The 16,067-nt window shown below is 45.2% G+C and overlaps 1 protein-coding gene across 1 annotated transcript in view; it reads right to left on the bottom strand.

Annotated features, from left to right (window-relative positions):
* eloal (elongin A, like) overlaps positions 1 to 15,973 on the bottom strand; it is a 42,270-nt gene extending 26,297 nt beyond the window's left edge. The window contains exons 1-3 of the mRNA XM_078400001.1: positions 15,902 to 15,973; positions 3,432 to 3,488; positions 1,719 to 1,831 (exon numbers count right to left, since the gene is read on the bottom strand). Coding sequence (XP_078256127.1) covers positions 1,719 to 1,831; positions 3,432 to 3,488; positions 15,902 to 15,973 — 242 coding nt within the window. The remainder of the gene's footprint in view (positions 1 to 1,718; positions 1,832 to 3,431; positions 3,489 to 15,901) is intronic.
* Positions 15,974 to 16,067: the final 94 nt, after the last annotated feature.

Raw genomic sequence — 16,067 nt, 5'->3', positions numbered from 1 at the left:
AGTCTTTCCAGGTGAGGCAGAGGTTCACCTGCACCTCCTCCAACCTCATCTATTGTATTCGTTGTTCCAGATGTCAACTTCTCCACATCAGCTAGACCAGGCGCAGTCTCGGCGATCATTTCGCTCAACACCTCCGCTCAGTCAGCCTTAACCAACCTGATCTCCCGGTGGCACAGCACTTCAACTCCCCCTCCCATTCCCAATCTGACCTTTCTGTCCTGGGCCTCCTCCATTGTCATAGTGCAAATTGGAGGAACAGCATCTCATATTTCGCTTGGGCAGTTTACACCCCAGCGGTATGAACATTGACTTCTCTACCTTCAGATAGTTCCTCTGTCCCTCTCTTTCCCCACCCCCTTACCAGTTCTCCTACTAGTCTTCCTGTCTCCTACTACATCCTATCTTTGTCCCACCCCCTCCCCTGACATCAGTCTGAAGAAGGGTCTCGACCCATAACTTCACCCATTCCTTCTCTCCAGAGATGCTGTCTGACCCGTTGAGTTACTCCAGCATTTTGTGTCTCCTTCGATTTAAACCAGCATCTGCAGTTTTCTTTCCTACACATCTACAGCCAAATAAAATCCATCATGATAACTGGAAAGGCAAGGACCTGCAGATGCTGGGATCGAGCAAAACACAAAGTGCCAGCGAGGTCAGACAGCAAGCGTGGGGGGAATGGATCGGCAATGTTTTGGGTGGGGAGTCTGAAAAAGTGTCCCGACCCAAAATATTATCCGTCCGTTACTGCCGCAGATGCTGTCTGACCCGCTGAGTTCCTCCAGCACTTTGTGCATAGATATCTGGACCCTCGTCAAGGTTCAGGGCTTTTGTAAAAGTCTCAGGAAGAACAAGCTGTTCTCCAAGTGACATCCGTTCCACTGGTGCCCATTTGAGGGTGTGAATGCTGGTGAACCCTACCACAATTTGAAACAGTCAGGCACAGTTTCATTATGCCCAGTAATTCAGCCCTGCTCATCAACCATGGCATTCAGACTGGAGTCGAGTTTCGCTGAACACCTCCGCTCATCCACCTAAACCTACGTGATCTCCCGGTTGCTAAACACTTTAACTCCCCCTCCCATTCCCACACTGACCTTTCTGCCCTGGGCCTCCTCCACTGTCAGAGCAAGGCCCAATGCAAACTGGAGGAACAGCACCTCATATTTCGTTTTGCAGCTTACAACCTAATCGCATGAATTTTGATTTATCCAAGTAATCCTTGCTTTCCCCCTCTCCATCCCTCAACTATCCTAGTTTTCTGAACAGTCTGACTGTCCTCCTGATTACATTTTATCTCTGTATGCTTCGTTGTCAGCTTCGCCTTGCCAACAATGATCTATTCCACATTTCCCTTGAGCTTTGTCCCCTTTCATGTTTGGTTTTCATATGTAACCCTTCCATATCTCCGAGTCTCCCTCTCTCCTGACTCTCAGTCTGAATAAGGGTCTCGACCCGAAACCTCACCCATTCCTTCTCTCCAGAGAGGCTGCCTGGCCCGTTGAGTTACTCCAGCATTTTGTGTCTATCTACAGCAGACTCGCAATCTCACCTAACGCAGGAATTCAGGCCCTGCTTTTTGGAAAAAAGATCAATTATTTTTCATAATAAATAACGAACTTCATTGGGTGATTCTGCCACAATCTGATCACGTGGAGCACCAAGAAATGATAATTTGTGCTTAATAGCAAAGTTTGCAGCCCCATCTAAAAGTTACCTACCTGGAAGTTTGCTGAGGAATTAGTTTTTTCCACTGGTTCACCAACTCTTTGGCTATGTCACCAACACCTTGATTTTTCCTGAATCCATTTACTGTTTTTCCTATTCCGGTTTCCTAAAATTTTTTTTTTTTAATTCAAACACGTTTGAAATACTTCAATGAGAATGGGTAAAACATTCACATATGTGTCAAAATTAAGTTATGGCCACATATGAACACAATTGGCTCAACTGTGTACTGTGGATTGCTTGATTGTAATTATGTCTAGTCTTTTCATTGACGAGATAGCACGAAACAAAAAGCTTTTCATTGTACGTCGGTGCACATGACAAGAATAAACTAAACATCTTCAAAAATACACTGAATTCAGACGGGTAGTATAAATATTCTATTACACAACATGGAACGGCACGGTGGCACAGCGGTAGAGTTGCTGCCTCACAGCGCCAGAGACCCGGGTTCGATCCTGACTATAGTGTTGTCTGTACGGAGTTTGTACGTTCTCCCTGTGACTGCGTGGATTTTCTCCGGGTGCTCTGCCGGTGGAATTCTCTGCCTCAGAAGGCAGTGGAGGCCAATTGTCTGAATGCTTTTAAGAGAGAGCTAGATAGAGCTCTTAAGGATAGCGGAGTCAGGGGTTATGGGGAAAAGGCAAACTGTTGCCTCCAATCTACCTGTCAAATATCCTGACGGTAAATAAATTGGTTAAACACAAGCATTTTATGGTATTTTGAAATGACTTTACTTATTTTAATATTATGTACTTCTAAATACATCTAAGAGAACCTATCAAACCTGGGGACAGCATGCGACAGTGCCCGCAATAAGCTACGATACCTGGCGACAAGCCAGCTGTCGCCGAGAAATTTCAAACCGGATGATTTCTCAGCAACGCGCTGAGATCCACTACGATCTTTGGAAGACTCCTCGCGATCATGCCCGCGACACCCCGGCGAACTGTCGGCGACAGCCTAGTCGCCGGCAGTCGCCTTAAAATCACCTAAGTGGGACAGGCCCTTAAACCTACCTGATCTCTTGGCTGCTAAACACTTAAACTCCCCCTCCCATTCCTCCACTGACCTCTCTGTCCTGGGCCTCCTCAGAGTGAGGCCCAACGCAAACTGGAGGAACAGCATCTCATATTTTGCTTGGGCAGCTTACAACCCAGCGGTATTAATATTGACTTCTCTAACCAAGTAATGCTTGCTTTCCTTCCCTCTCCATCCCTCCCCCATCCTAGTTCTCCGACCAGTCTGACTGTCCTCCTGATTAAATTTTCTCTCTATGCTTTGTTGTCAACTTCCCATAACTATCAATGACCTAATGCAAATTTCCCCATTGTGGGACGAATAAAGTACCTATTATTATTCTTATTCTTTATTTTCCTTGAGCTCCCCTTTGATGTCTCGCTTTCATACCTTACCCTTCCATATCTCTGTTTCTCCCTCTCCAATGCTTCTCAATCTGAAGGAGGGTCTCAACCCAAAACGTCACCCATTCCTTCTATCCAGAGATGCTGCCCATCCCGCTGAGTTACTCCAGTATTTTGTGTATATCTTCAGTGTAACCAACATTTGCAGTTCTTTCCTAAACATCTCTGGAGAACGTGGATAGGAGACGTTTCGGGCAGGACCCTTCCTCAGGCTGAAGGAGGCTCCTGACCATAAACGTCACTTATCCAAGGTTTTTCTTTAATACAAATATCGTGTCTTACCACCAGGACGTCAACCGTGATATTTAAATCCTGCAACCGTTTCAACAACTTCAGAACCTGAAATAAATCCACAATACATACGTGTGTTAGTAGCGTGCAATTACAGATTTAAATGCACATCGTCACACAAAAAATTGAGACTAATTTGCTGCCAATTGAAGTACTCAATTTATTGTTAAAATATCTACAAAACATGTGATATTTTCAAGCTTCCCTCCCCCCCCCCTCCTCCCTCCCCACCCCAAGCTCAACATAGAAGCATGAACTTCACGATATTTGACATATGGCATCTAAACTTTCCTAACCCTAACACAAACGGTTATCAAATATTAACTTTTAAAATGTTCTGACAGTGTAAGTGGCCACCTACCACATACAAGGCAAATGATTCCATATTCTCTTTGGGCCGTGGAATGGCTGAGTCAGCAGTGAGCTCAGTGTCTATCTATGGGAGTGCTGGATTTGACCTACTACATTTACCACGTACTATAAAGGAGCAACTTAAAATCTCCTGCAGCTACACGGGCAGCAGAAAATAGGTTGACCTCGCTGGTGATGCCCTCAAACTCCCCACACCAGGAAAAGTTAGGCACGCGTAATGTTCACTACGTGCTTTAGCAAGGAAACCATGACAACGGATCGCTTACAGCTCAGCTGAGTGATGCACGATATTAGAATGCAGCACAGAACGGCAGCAAACTGGTTCGAACATAACATCCTCAGTCATTTTATTCCCTCGAGTAGGTATTCCCCGTTGCTCTGGAGGGGGTGAGGAGATGAAGTGTAGCACTGAAAATATTCAATTTTCACACATCGACGCCAGTGACACAAACTACAGCAGGATCAATCAAGAACTTGCAAAGAAAGTGAGAAAGCTTGGAAATAATTTATTCATTCCTTACAACCCAGCGGTATGAATATCGATTTCTCTAACCCCTCTCTCGCTCCCTCCCCCACCCCAGTCGTCGTACTAGTTTCACTGTCGTCTTGTTGAGTTCACTGTCTGTATAACTTATTTTCACCTGACCCACACCCAACAATGGACCGTTGTGGGCTCCAGCTTTCCTTGATCATCGTTGCCTTTTGCATATCTTTCATTCATTTGTTCTATATCTCTCTACTTCACCATCTACAGTAAATCTCTCATTTCCCTTTCCCTTTCCCCTGACCCTTTGGGTCTCAACCCAAAACGTCAACTGTTCCTTTTCTCCAGAGACGTTGCATGACCCACTAAGTTACTCCAGCTTTTTGTGTCTATCTTCAGTTTAAAACAGCATCTGCTGTTCCTTCCAACTTCTTAGGCCCCCTCGGTCATGGCTGACCATGGGTGATGCATCCTCGTTGGCTGCTTGCTCCACACCTCAGCTAGAGCAGCGTCGCTTGTGGCTAAAGAGACCAATGCGGGAGTGACAGTCTCTGTCACAAAGGTCGCATTTGTGTGTGGTCTCCGGTCTGTTGAAGTTGCTGCGCTCCTTTCTGCGTGCCCGCTTTTCTGCCGCTGCGTTCATCAGTTTCTCTTACCCCGTTTCGAGATGTTGGTTCAGGTTACCTCTCCACCTCGTACGGTCAGCTGCAAAGCTCTCCCAGGACTCCACATCGATGTCGAGCTCCTTCAAATCTCTCTTGCAGACATCCTTGTAACGTAGCTGGGGGCGGCCGATGGTTCTCCTCCCAGATGTTAGCTCTCCATAGAGGATGTCTTTTGGAATATCTCCAGTCTGGCATATGTAGTCCATGTCTCACTGCCGTACAGCAGTGTGCTGTTAACACAGGCGTTGTAGACTGCTATCTTTGTCTTCACTGTCAGCTTTGGATTGGTCCACACTTGGGTTGTGAGGCGAGCGAGAGTTGTAGCTGCCTTCCTGATCCTCTTGTTAATCTCTGTGTCCAAGGAGAGGTTGTTGGTAATGGTGGAGCTGAGGTACGTGAACTGATGGACAGCATCGAGTTCGTAGTCGTCGATGGTGATGACAGGTGGTGCCTCTGTATCCTGTCCCAGGACGTTCGTCTTCTTCAGGCTGATGGTCAGCCCGAAGTCTTTGCAAGCCCAATAGAAGCAGTCCATCAGTGACTGTAGCTCCTGCTGGATGTGGACACAACTGCTGCGTCATCGGCGAACAACACGTCTCTAATGAGAGCTTCACGTACTTTTGTCTTGGCTCTGAGGCGGGTGAGGTGGAAGAGCCTGCCATCTGATCTAGTACGCAGGTAGATCCCCTCTGTTGTTGTGCCGAAGGCATGTTTCAAGAGCAGAGCAAAGAAAATCCTCAAAGAGTGTGGGAGCGAGGACGCAGCCTTGTTTGATGCCACTGCGGATGCCGAAGAGCTCCGAGAAACTGCCATTGAACTGCACTGTCCCCTTCGTGTTGATGTGGAAGGATTCTATCATGCTCTGCAGTTTTGGTGGGCAGCCGATCTTTAGGAGAGCCTCGAATAGGCCATCTCTGCTGATGAAGTCGAACACCTTGGTGAGGTCAATGAAAGCAATATACAGGGGTATCCGCTGTTCTCTGCACTTCTCCTGGAGCTGGCGAAGGGAGAAGACCATGTCTACTGTTGACCTTCCAGCTCGGAAACCGCACCGTGACTCTGGGTAGACGCATTCTGCCAGCTTCTGCAGGCGGATCAAGATCACCTGAGCAAAGACCTTGCCGACGATGTTGAGGAGGGAGATGCCTCTGTAGTTGTTGCAATCGCTTCTCTCGCCCTTGTTCTTGTAGAGGGTAATAATCGTGGCATCCCTCATGTCCTGCGGTACAGCTCCTTCTTGCCAACACTGGCAGAGGACTTCATGCAAAGGAAGCAGTAAGGTAGTCTTGCAGTGCTTGATCAGGTCAGGGGCAATCCCGTCGCTGCCTGGGGCCTTGCCCGAGGCCAGGTTGTCAATGGCCTTGCTGAGCTCTTCTACCGTCAGCTCTCCATCTAATTCATCCTTGGTCGGCTGGCACTCGATGGCGTCAAGGGCTGAGGAAGGGCGTCAGGGAAGTTCCTTCCCACACACTTCTTATTAATTAAAAGCATTAATGTGCGGAATCCTTTACTATGGGCAGTGACTAAAGCACAGACTACAAATACAGAGCGTAGCTATGGCAAAACAGAAAGATATAGGAGCCAGTGTCCACAATGGCGTTGGTCATGACACCAGATCAATAATGAAAACACTGGCGCACACACTACGGCAAACTCAACCAATTGGCTTTATTTTAAAGACAAACAAGAAGGTCTAGAATTATCCCCTCAGCTTCCTCTCTCCCTCCCCCTCTTGTCTCCAAGGGGTAGATCAGTAGGGTCGTGTTAATTGGTCAAACACCCTTAATTGGACTTGGCTGTGGCTCAATTGCTTGTGGCCAGGAGAGGAGTGGACATTAATGGGCGGTACGGTGGCACAGCGGTCGAGTTGCTGCCTCCCAGCGCCAGAGACCCAGGTTCGATCCTGACTACGGGTGCTGTCTGTATGGAGTTTGTACGTTCTTCCTGTGACGTCGTGGGTTTTCTCTGGGTGCTCCGGTTTCCTCCCACATCCCAAAGATGTACAGGTTTGTAGATTAATTGGCTTTGGAGTAATTGCGGGTCGGCACAGACTCGGTGGGCTGAAGGGCCTGTCTCCACGCTGTACCTCGAAACTAAACGAAAGGGGACGTGTTGTCACACTACCTAAAACAAAGGAATAAATAGCCTCTTCTGCAGCGGTTACATTTCACATGCAAAAAGGCTCAAGAAGGTAGAATGAGGATTAGTTCATTCAGTTTAACCCGCAAGCTTGTTCTGCCATTCAGTTATTTTAACTGCATTTAGAATCTGAAGAAGAATCGCAACTTAAAACATGATCTCTCCTTTCCCTTCTACAGATACAGCCTGGCCTAACGAGTCCTTCCAACACTTTACTTTTTATACTGTAGATTTGCATTGTCGTTCAGCAATCCTGGCCCATCCTGACAACCAACCACCCATTCGCATCCATCCTACATCATCCCATTTTTATTCTCCCCACATCCCCCATCAGACCCCCTCCCCACCCAGGTTCTACCGCTCTTCTACACACTTGGGGGCAATTTACAATGGCATAGCTTGATTCTGCAGCTCTTAAAACCCATGCCTACAAAACTCTAAACCTCAAGGACAGGCACAAGGTGCTGGAGTAACTCACCGGGTCCGGCGGTATCTCTGGAGTAAATGGATTGGTGATGTTTTGGGTCGGATCTCTTCCTCAGACTTCCTCAAACTCTAAACCTCGCCATTTTAAAAGCCCAGTTGATTCTCAACTTCTAGTCATTTTCTCCAGATTTTGAGGGGCATCATTTCATATTTCCCCCTATTCTTTGAGCAAAGGCATGCCATTTGACATGAGCCGTGTTTTATGGTTATGGCCCCTAGAACTAGATTTGTTATATTTTTAGAAATTGTTCCTCCCTATAAACTCAATTAAATTATTGAACCCAGCTTAAGCACACCAACAACCAAGGGGATAATCTAAAAAAAACAACTTTATCTCACAATTTAAACCTTTTTACCCCAGTTTCTTTCTGGTGAATCGAGGTCGCTAACTTTGCAACACTAACAACCACCCTTTGAGTAAAGAAATTCCTTCTCATCCCCTTTCTAAAGGTACGTTCTTTTATTCTGTGGCTATGGCGTCTGGTCCTAGACTCTCCCACTAGTGGAAACATTCTCTCCACATCCACTCTATCCAGGCCTTTCACTATTCGGTAAGTTTCAATGATCCTTCATCCTTCTAAACTCCAGCGAGTACAGGCCCAATGCCGTCAAATGCTCATCATATGTTAACCCAATAATTCATGGGATCATTCTCGTAAACCTCCTGGACCGTCTCCAATGCCAGCACATTCTTCCTCAGATATGGGGCCCAAAACTGCTCACAATACTCCAAACATATTGATAAGAAAGGCACCTACGTCAGACTCCTATTCATAGAATACTTAAAGAAGGGTCTCGACCCGAAACGTCACCTATTCCTTTTCACCAGAGATGCTGCCAGTTCCGCTGAGTTACTCCAGAATTTTGTGTCTATCCTATTCTAGACTCAGCTCTGCTTTCAATACAAATTTCCCATACGGGTTCAGCTCCAAACTCAGGGAACTTGGAGGGAGCACTCCAAGTTGCAACTGGACTTCCTGACCAACCAATCACAATCAGTGAGGATAGGTGACAAATCATCCTCTCTGATAATCCTCAATAATGGTGCCCCACAAGGATGCGATCTTAGCCCCCTTCTGTACTCCTCACATACTCATGACCGTGCAACCAGATACCAATCCAACACAATTTACAAATTCGCAGAAGACACCACCAGAATGGGCCCAATATCGAGTACAGGAAGGAACCTCGTGTCCTGGTGCCAAGACAACAACCTCTCCCTCAATGTCAGCAGGACCCAAGGAGATTGTGATCAACTTCAGGAAATTAAGCAGTACACATTGATGGTGCTAAAGTAGAGATGGTGGAAAGCTTCAAGTTCTTAGGAATAAATATCACCAGCAATGTGTCTTGGACCAGCCACATCAAAGTAATGTCCAAGAAAGTATACCGATGCCTCTACTTCCTTTGAAGGCTTAGGAAGTTTGGCATGTCCCCAACAACTCTCACCAACTTCTACAGATTCGCCATAGAAAACAGTTCGGCTGAACGCACCATGGAAACTACACTCGCCCCCCTGCAGGACCTATACATCAGGAGGTGCAGATCGAGAGCAAGCAAGATTATGGGGGACCCCTACCACCCCAGCAACGGACTGTTCCAGCTGCTACGGTCAGGCAAACGCCTCCGCTGCCACGCTGTGAAAACAGAGAGGATGAGACGGAGTTTCTTCCCACAGGCCATCAGGACTGTTAACTATTATATCTCCAGGGACCAAATTTTTTTCTGTATTAATTTTAATTTTTATGTTGTAATTGTAATATTTTGCACAATCTGCAGGCATTGTCACTTTCATTTCACTGCACATCTTGTATGTGTATGTGACAAATAAACTTGACTTGACTTAACTTTTTTTCCACCTTTAAAATCTTAATTGAACAAGGAGTGTGACAGGTAGACACAAAATGCTAGAGTAACTCAGCGGGGCAGGCAGCATCTCTGGAGAGGAATGGGTGACGTTTCGGGTCGAGACCCTTCTTCAGTCTGAAGAAGGGTCTTGACCAGAAATGTCACTCATTCCTTCTCTCCAGAGATGCTGCCTGGCCCGTTGACTTACTCCAGCATTTTGTGTCTACCTCCGATTTAAACCAGCATCTGCAGTTCTTTCCTACACAGGGAGTGTGACAGAATAGTTTCACTGGGTTGGGTTGGGAAAAAATACAAAGTCACTCACTTAAACGCTGCAGGCTAGATGCAGGTTATACTGTATAACGAACGATGATTGAGATGTATGTTGTCTGCAAGGAAACAGGCAGTTAGGGTCAATTTAAAGTGGATGACTCAGCAGGAGAGCTAAAGGTCCTGACCTCCCATCTACCTCTTTGGAGATCGAATCTTTAACCAGACTTTACCTTGCACTAAACATTATACCCTTTAACCTGTATCTGTATACTCTGGAAGTCTTGATTGTAATCATGTGTAGTTATTTACATATATACATGGAGTAAAGAATGGAAATTGGGTGACAGATACAAATGCTCGCACCAGGTGATGAGTGAGATTTAGTTATGTGACCTGGACGTCATATAACAATGTGGTGTGTGAACCAGGCTAACTTCAGCATTTGCATTGTCAATTATCCAAATTATGTGTCTTTGGTGGAGAGAAGTCATGGGTTTATGCAGTGGGACCCTGGATTTGTGTTGGAGCAGAAAGTTAAATTCCCATTAAATGAACAGAAACATACAAGGACACATTGGGACAAGGCATGAATTATGAAGTGAGAGTTGAAGATCGAAGGAGTATGATTTTATAAAAAAGGTACACACATTCGCAGGGCAGCATGGTGGCACAGCAGTAGAGTTGTTGCCTCACTGCGCCAGTGACCCGGGTCTGACCCCGACCATGGGCGCTGTCTGTAGGGAGTTTGTACGTTCTCCCCAAGACCTGCATGGGTTTTCTCCAGGTGTTGCGGTTTCCTCCCACACTCCAAAGACATACAGGTTTGTAGGTTAATTGGCTTCAGTAAAATTGTAAATGTCCCTCGTGTGTGGGGATCATTGGTCTGTGCGGACGCGATGAGCCAAAGGGCCTGTTTCCGCGCTGTATCTCTACACTAAACATTCATTTCCCATGCCTTTACCCATGTGGTTAACCATATATCCATGCAAGGAAGGGGGAAAATGTGAAAATACAGGTTCAACCAGAAAATGATTAGGCAGGCTACATTGTGCATACAGATTTATTGGCACATGTACCAAAGTACAGTGAAATTATTTTTTGGTTGTCTACAGTTCAGTATAGTATTACTATAGAGTCATAGAGTTATACAGCATGGAAACTGGCCCTTCAGCCCAACTTGCCCACACTGACCAACATGTCCCATCTACACCTGTCCCGCCTGCCTGCATTTGGCCCATATTCCTCTAATTCTGTCCTATCCATTTATCTGTCTAAATGTTTCTTAAACGTTGTACATCATGTACATAAACAAAATCTTAGATTATGTACAAAGTGCAAAGAAATAGCCAGCTGAGACCATATACAAGAGTCGCCAGGTTTTGGCACCATTTTCAAAGTCAACGTTGCTTTAAGTGCAATTGGCCAGAAAGGCCCATTGTCCTGGTGGCATTGCAGGGTTGGCCTGGCCAAGCAAAGCAGTAGGCATCTTCATACCTGATCAAATACTTGAATTTGAATAAACTACACCCAATCCATGTTGTTCAACACACAAATCAAACCATATTTCTACAGGCACATTTGGCTACAATTCGGGTTCTGACACCATTTGGCTTTGACAAAAGTTGACATTTGTTCTCTGGCTAGGAAAAAAACAATTTAATCCACTAAATGCAAGGTATTTTCTAACAGAATCTAGGACATGCAATTATCTGTTAAACTGATAAACATCTCACAGCCATTCTTAAAGAACCTGCATGAGGGTTTTTTTGAATAGAATATGCACAAAAATTGAGATATTGGAAGGGTTTTGAAACGAGTTGTAAAGGCAGGCAAGGCAACATTGGTAGATCGGATGATAAAGTAGGCATATGGCATACTCACATTCATCGTTCAGGGCTTAAAGAATAAAAGTCTTGTTACAGCCGCGTGTGACCTTGGTTCGGCCACGTTTGGAGTCTCTCATCACCATGTTGCACAGGATTTGCACAGGGTACAGAATAGATTCACCAGGATGTTGCCTGGATTAGAGAGCATGAGCTTCAAGGACAGATCCAACGACAAACTTGGATTGTTTTATCCGGAGTGTCGGAAGCTAAGGGGCAACATGATAAAAGTGTGTAAAATTAAGAGAGGCAGCGATAGGGTAGGTCGTCAACCATGGATGTATGGTTAACGATCACATGGGTAAAGGCATAGGAAATGAATGTTTAGTGTAGAGATACAGCGCGGAAACAGGCCCTTCGGCTCAACGAGTTCGCACAGACCAGTGGAAATGTCAATTTAAGATGGCATTGTTTTAAGGAGAAAGTGGGAACGTTTAAAAGGACATTTATAAGCAAATATTGTTTTTAAACAGAGAAGGGTAGATACCTTGAACACGAGTTTAAGTTGAGCTGAGTTTAGTTTATTGTCACGTGTACAAAGGTACGGTGAATAGATTTTGTTGCATGCTAACCGGTCAATTGAAAGACAATACATGATTACAATCGAACCATCCACAGTGTACAGATACATAATAAAAGGAATAACGTGAATAACATTTAGTGCAACATAAAGTATAATAAAGTCTGATCAAAGATAGTCCGAGGGTCTCTAATGATGTAGTTAGTAGTTCAGGACTGCTCTCTAATTGTGGAAGGATGGTTCGATTGCCTGATAACAACTGGGAAGAATCTGTTCCTGAATCTGGAGGTGTGCATTTTCACACTTCTGTACCTGTTGGCCATTGGGAGAGGGGAGAAGAGGGGGAGAGACTGGTCCTTGATTATGCTGATGGCCTTGCCAAGGCAGCACGAGGTGTAAATGCAGTCAATGGAAGGGACTCCAATGGATTGTGCAATGAACATGCTGCCAGAAGTAGTGGTAGAAGCAGATATAAAAGTAATGTTTTTGCGATATTTAGGCAGCCACATGAACAGGAAGGGAATGGAGCAATATAGACTTAGTGCAGGTAGAATAGGATTAGTTCAAATTGGCACCATGGTGGGCTGAAGGGCTCGTTTCTGTGCGATACATTTTAATGCTCTATGTTCTAATCTTTCATGAAAGATGGATGTTACCAAGGTGTGGAGGTAAATAATACCAGAGGATGGATAGACACTGTGGTTAAGTCAAGATAATTGATCTGCTATATCACATACCTATTTTACGTCATTGCACAAAGATTGTTCATGGACTGAATGGAGAGCCAGTTTTGAACTGGGTGCTTTATGTAAAGAATACAGTGGTTGAATGACACATGCAGAACCATGCCTCAATATATAGTTAATAGATTCAACTTTAGACAATAAGAAAGAGGACAAGCAAGACATAAAATCCAGTTTATGTCACAATGAAAAGGCCAGAAGGACCTTCAAGCCTGCTCGCCCATCCAGTTACGCAATACCTAATAAGTACCTTTGCTCAGTGACCCACCTTGTTTCAGCAAGAATTACTTTTCACTCTTTTCAAAGCCAACAAAAATAGGCTAATTGGGACACACCCTTTCAGTGCAGGAATTACCCGAGCAAACCTACCCCACACTGACTCCAGGCAGATTGTTTTAAGCTCATACTAGACCAAGTGGACTCCTGCATTGGTGTAGCACCCTCTCCTCCCCTTCCTCCTCATCCCCTCCCTCCACCCCCTCCACCCACCCCTCCCCTCCCTCCACCCCCCCTCCACCCCCCCTCCACCCCCCCCCTCCCCTCCCCTCCCCCCCCTGACTGATGAAGGCCAATGTACCGTAAGCTTTCTTGACCACCCTATCTCACCATGATACCACTTTCAGGGAGCAATGCACCTGTACTTCTAAACAACCACCATCCTCGATCCCTCTGCTCTACAACACTAATCAGGGTTCCACCACTCACTGTGGAGATCCTGCCCTGGTTTGACTTCCCAAAATTCAACACTTTGCACTTATTTGCATTAAACTCCATTGACCATTCCTCAGACAACTTGCTCAACTTATCAAGATCCTGCTGAATACCATATTCACTATCAATGATACCACCCACTTTAGTGTCATCTGCAAACCTGTTTATCATGCCTTCTACATTCTCATGCAAATAGTTGATAAAACCCATAAACACAATTGGCACAGATCCCTGATGCAAAGCACTAGTCATAGGGCCTGCCGTCTGAAAAACAACCTTCCACCATCATCCTCTGCTTCCTTCCATGAAGCCAATTCTCTATCCAGTTGCTAGCTCTCCCTGGATCCCATGCGATCCAACCTTCCTGAGCAGCCTACCATGCGGAACTTTATCAAATGCTTTGCTGGTCCATATAGACAATGACAGTGGCTTTGTCCTTATCAATTTTCTTGGTTACTTTTTCAAAAAGCTCAATCAGATTCACGAAACACGGTCTGCCATGTACAAAACCAGGTTGACTATCCCTAATTATCCCCTGTCTATCCAAATGCACATGTATAAATATATATTCATCTTATCCCTCAGAATTCTCTCCAGTAACTTACATACTACATATGTTAGGCTCACTGGTCTATAGTTCACAGGCTTTTCCTTATAACCTTTCTTCAGACTGAAAGAAGTTTGTGGGGGGGGGGGTGGGGGGACGGACTAGAGATAGTACAAGGCCAGGACAAATAAGGGCCGGCAACAGATGACCAAGAAAGGGTGGAGGGTAGAGAATCTAAAAGCTTCTCATGAAACAAGAACACACCATGTTTTCTATTCCTCTCCAACCAGAATAACCAATCTACATGCCTTTGTTGGCGTCATGCCATGTCCAGCTTCAATGGCTATTCATTACTGGTAAACTTAAAGTACAAACCAGTCATTAAAAAAAAGTGGTAATATCTTAAATTACAATATCAAACAAGTGCATCCAGACTAATGGCAGAAAAACACAGTAGATCTTTACCAAACCAGAGGGTGTGGGTTAAAAGGAACGAGCTGCCAGAGGAAGCAGTTGAGGCAAGAAAAATAACATTTAAAAAAAAAATTAATGGATGGGAAAGATTTAGAGGGATATGGGCCAAATGCAGGTAAAAGAGAGTAGCAAAGAATGGCATCTTGGTCAGCATGGACGAGTTGGGTCAAAGGGCCTGTTTCCACACTGTTTGACTCCATGACTAGCTGAAAGCTCACCTCCAGAACTGAAATGTGAAATGTCGGGTACACCTGCAACTGAAAATCATCTCCACACCACATTTTCAGCACAATTACAGAAGATTAAGTTACACGCTTTTGGGGGAAATCAGTATATTTTAAAGCAGCTACTGGATCATTTTTAGCTTGACATGTCCATGTCCCAAAGTAATTTTAAGATAAAAACTGAAAAGATTATCCTGCTTCCATTTATGTAAAGTACAGAAATACCAGCTTTTAGATGCTGTGCAAAATATAAGATGTTGGTGAGGCCACATGTAGAGTATTGTGTTCAGTTCTGGGCACCATGTTACAGGAAAGATGTTGTCAAGCTGGAAAGGGTACAGAGAAGATTTACGAGGATGTTGCCAGGACTCGAGGGTCTGAGCTACAGGGAGAGGTTGAGTAGGCTAGGACTTCTATTCCCTGGAACACAGGAGGATGAGGGGTGACCTTATAGAGGTGTATAAAATCATGAAATGAATAGATTGGGTAAATGCAGAGGGTCTCTTGCCCAGAATCGAGGACATGGGTTTAAGGTGAAGGGGAAAAGATTGAATAGGAATCTGAGGGGTAACTTTTTCCACACAAAGTATGGTGGGTGTATGGAACAAGCTGCCAGAGGAGGTAGTTGAGGCTGGGACTATACCAACATTTAAGAAACAGTTAGGCAGGTACAAGGTTGCTAGGACAACAGCTAGGACAAGGTTGGAGGGATATGGACCAAATGCAGGCAGGTGGGACGAGTGTAGCTGGGACATGTTGGCCGGTATGGGCAAGTTGGACCGAAGGGCCTGTTTCCACACTATTATTCTATGACTATTTTATCACACCTAGTTTTTAAAATGTTTCCAATTTTTTTTTTGTGTGCAAAGAATATTCATGCCCTAGCATATAAAACGCTGGTAGAAACGAAGAACTGCAGATGCTGGTAGAAGTAGCTGTGAGGAGAAAACTCGGGTTGAAGGTTGTAAATCGATGATGTTTCAGCTGTACCAACTTGTCCAGGTATGAATGTTGCTAGGAATTGCAAAGGTGAGTGCAGGAAGAAATGCACCTTTGGAATCGCTATCCAACAGCCCACAAACACACACACACCTTCGTTGGGTGGCTGACTTTCAGGAGTCGTTCTTTCAGATGCAGCACATCTTGCATGACTTCTTCTGCCATTTCCCTCGTCCTTCCCGTGCATGCACACAAACTCAATTCAAGCTGCCGCTGCTCCAACGAGCGTGTGTTGTCAATGGCTACACCGCCGAAAACG

Source organism: Rhinoraja longicauda, chromosome 5 (assembly GCF_053455715.1).
Source record: "Rhinoraja longicauda isolate Sanriku21f chromosome 5, sRhiLon1.1, whole genome shotgun sequence".
NCBI classification, from domain to species: Eukaryota; Metazoa; Chordata; class Chondrichthyes; order Rajiformes; family Arhynchobatidae; genus Rhinoraja; species Rhinoraja longicauda.
The sequence above is the reverse complement of the archived record's forward strand: the minus strand, read 5'-3'. Positions and strand labels throughout refer to the sequence as shown.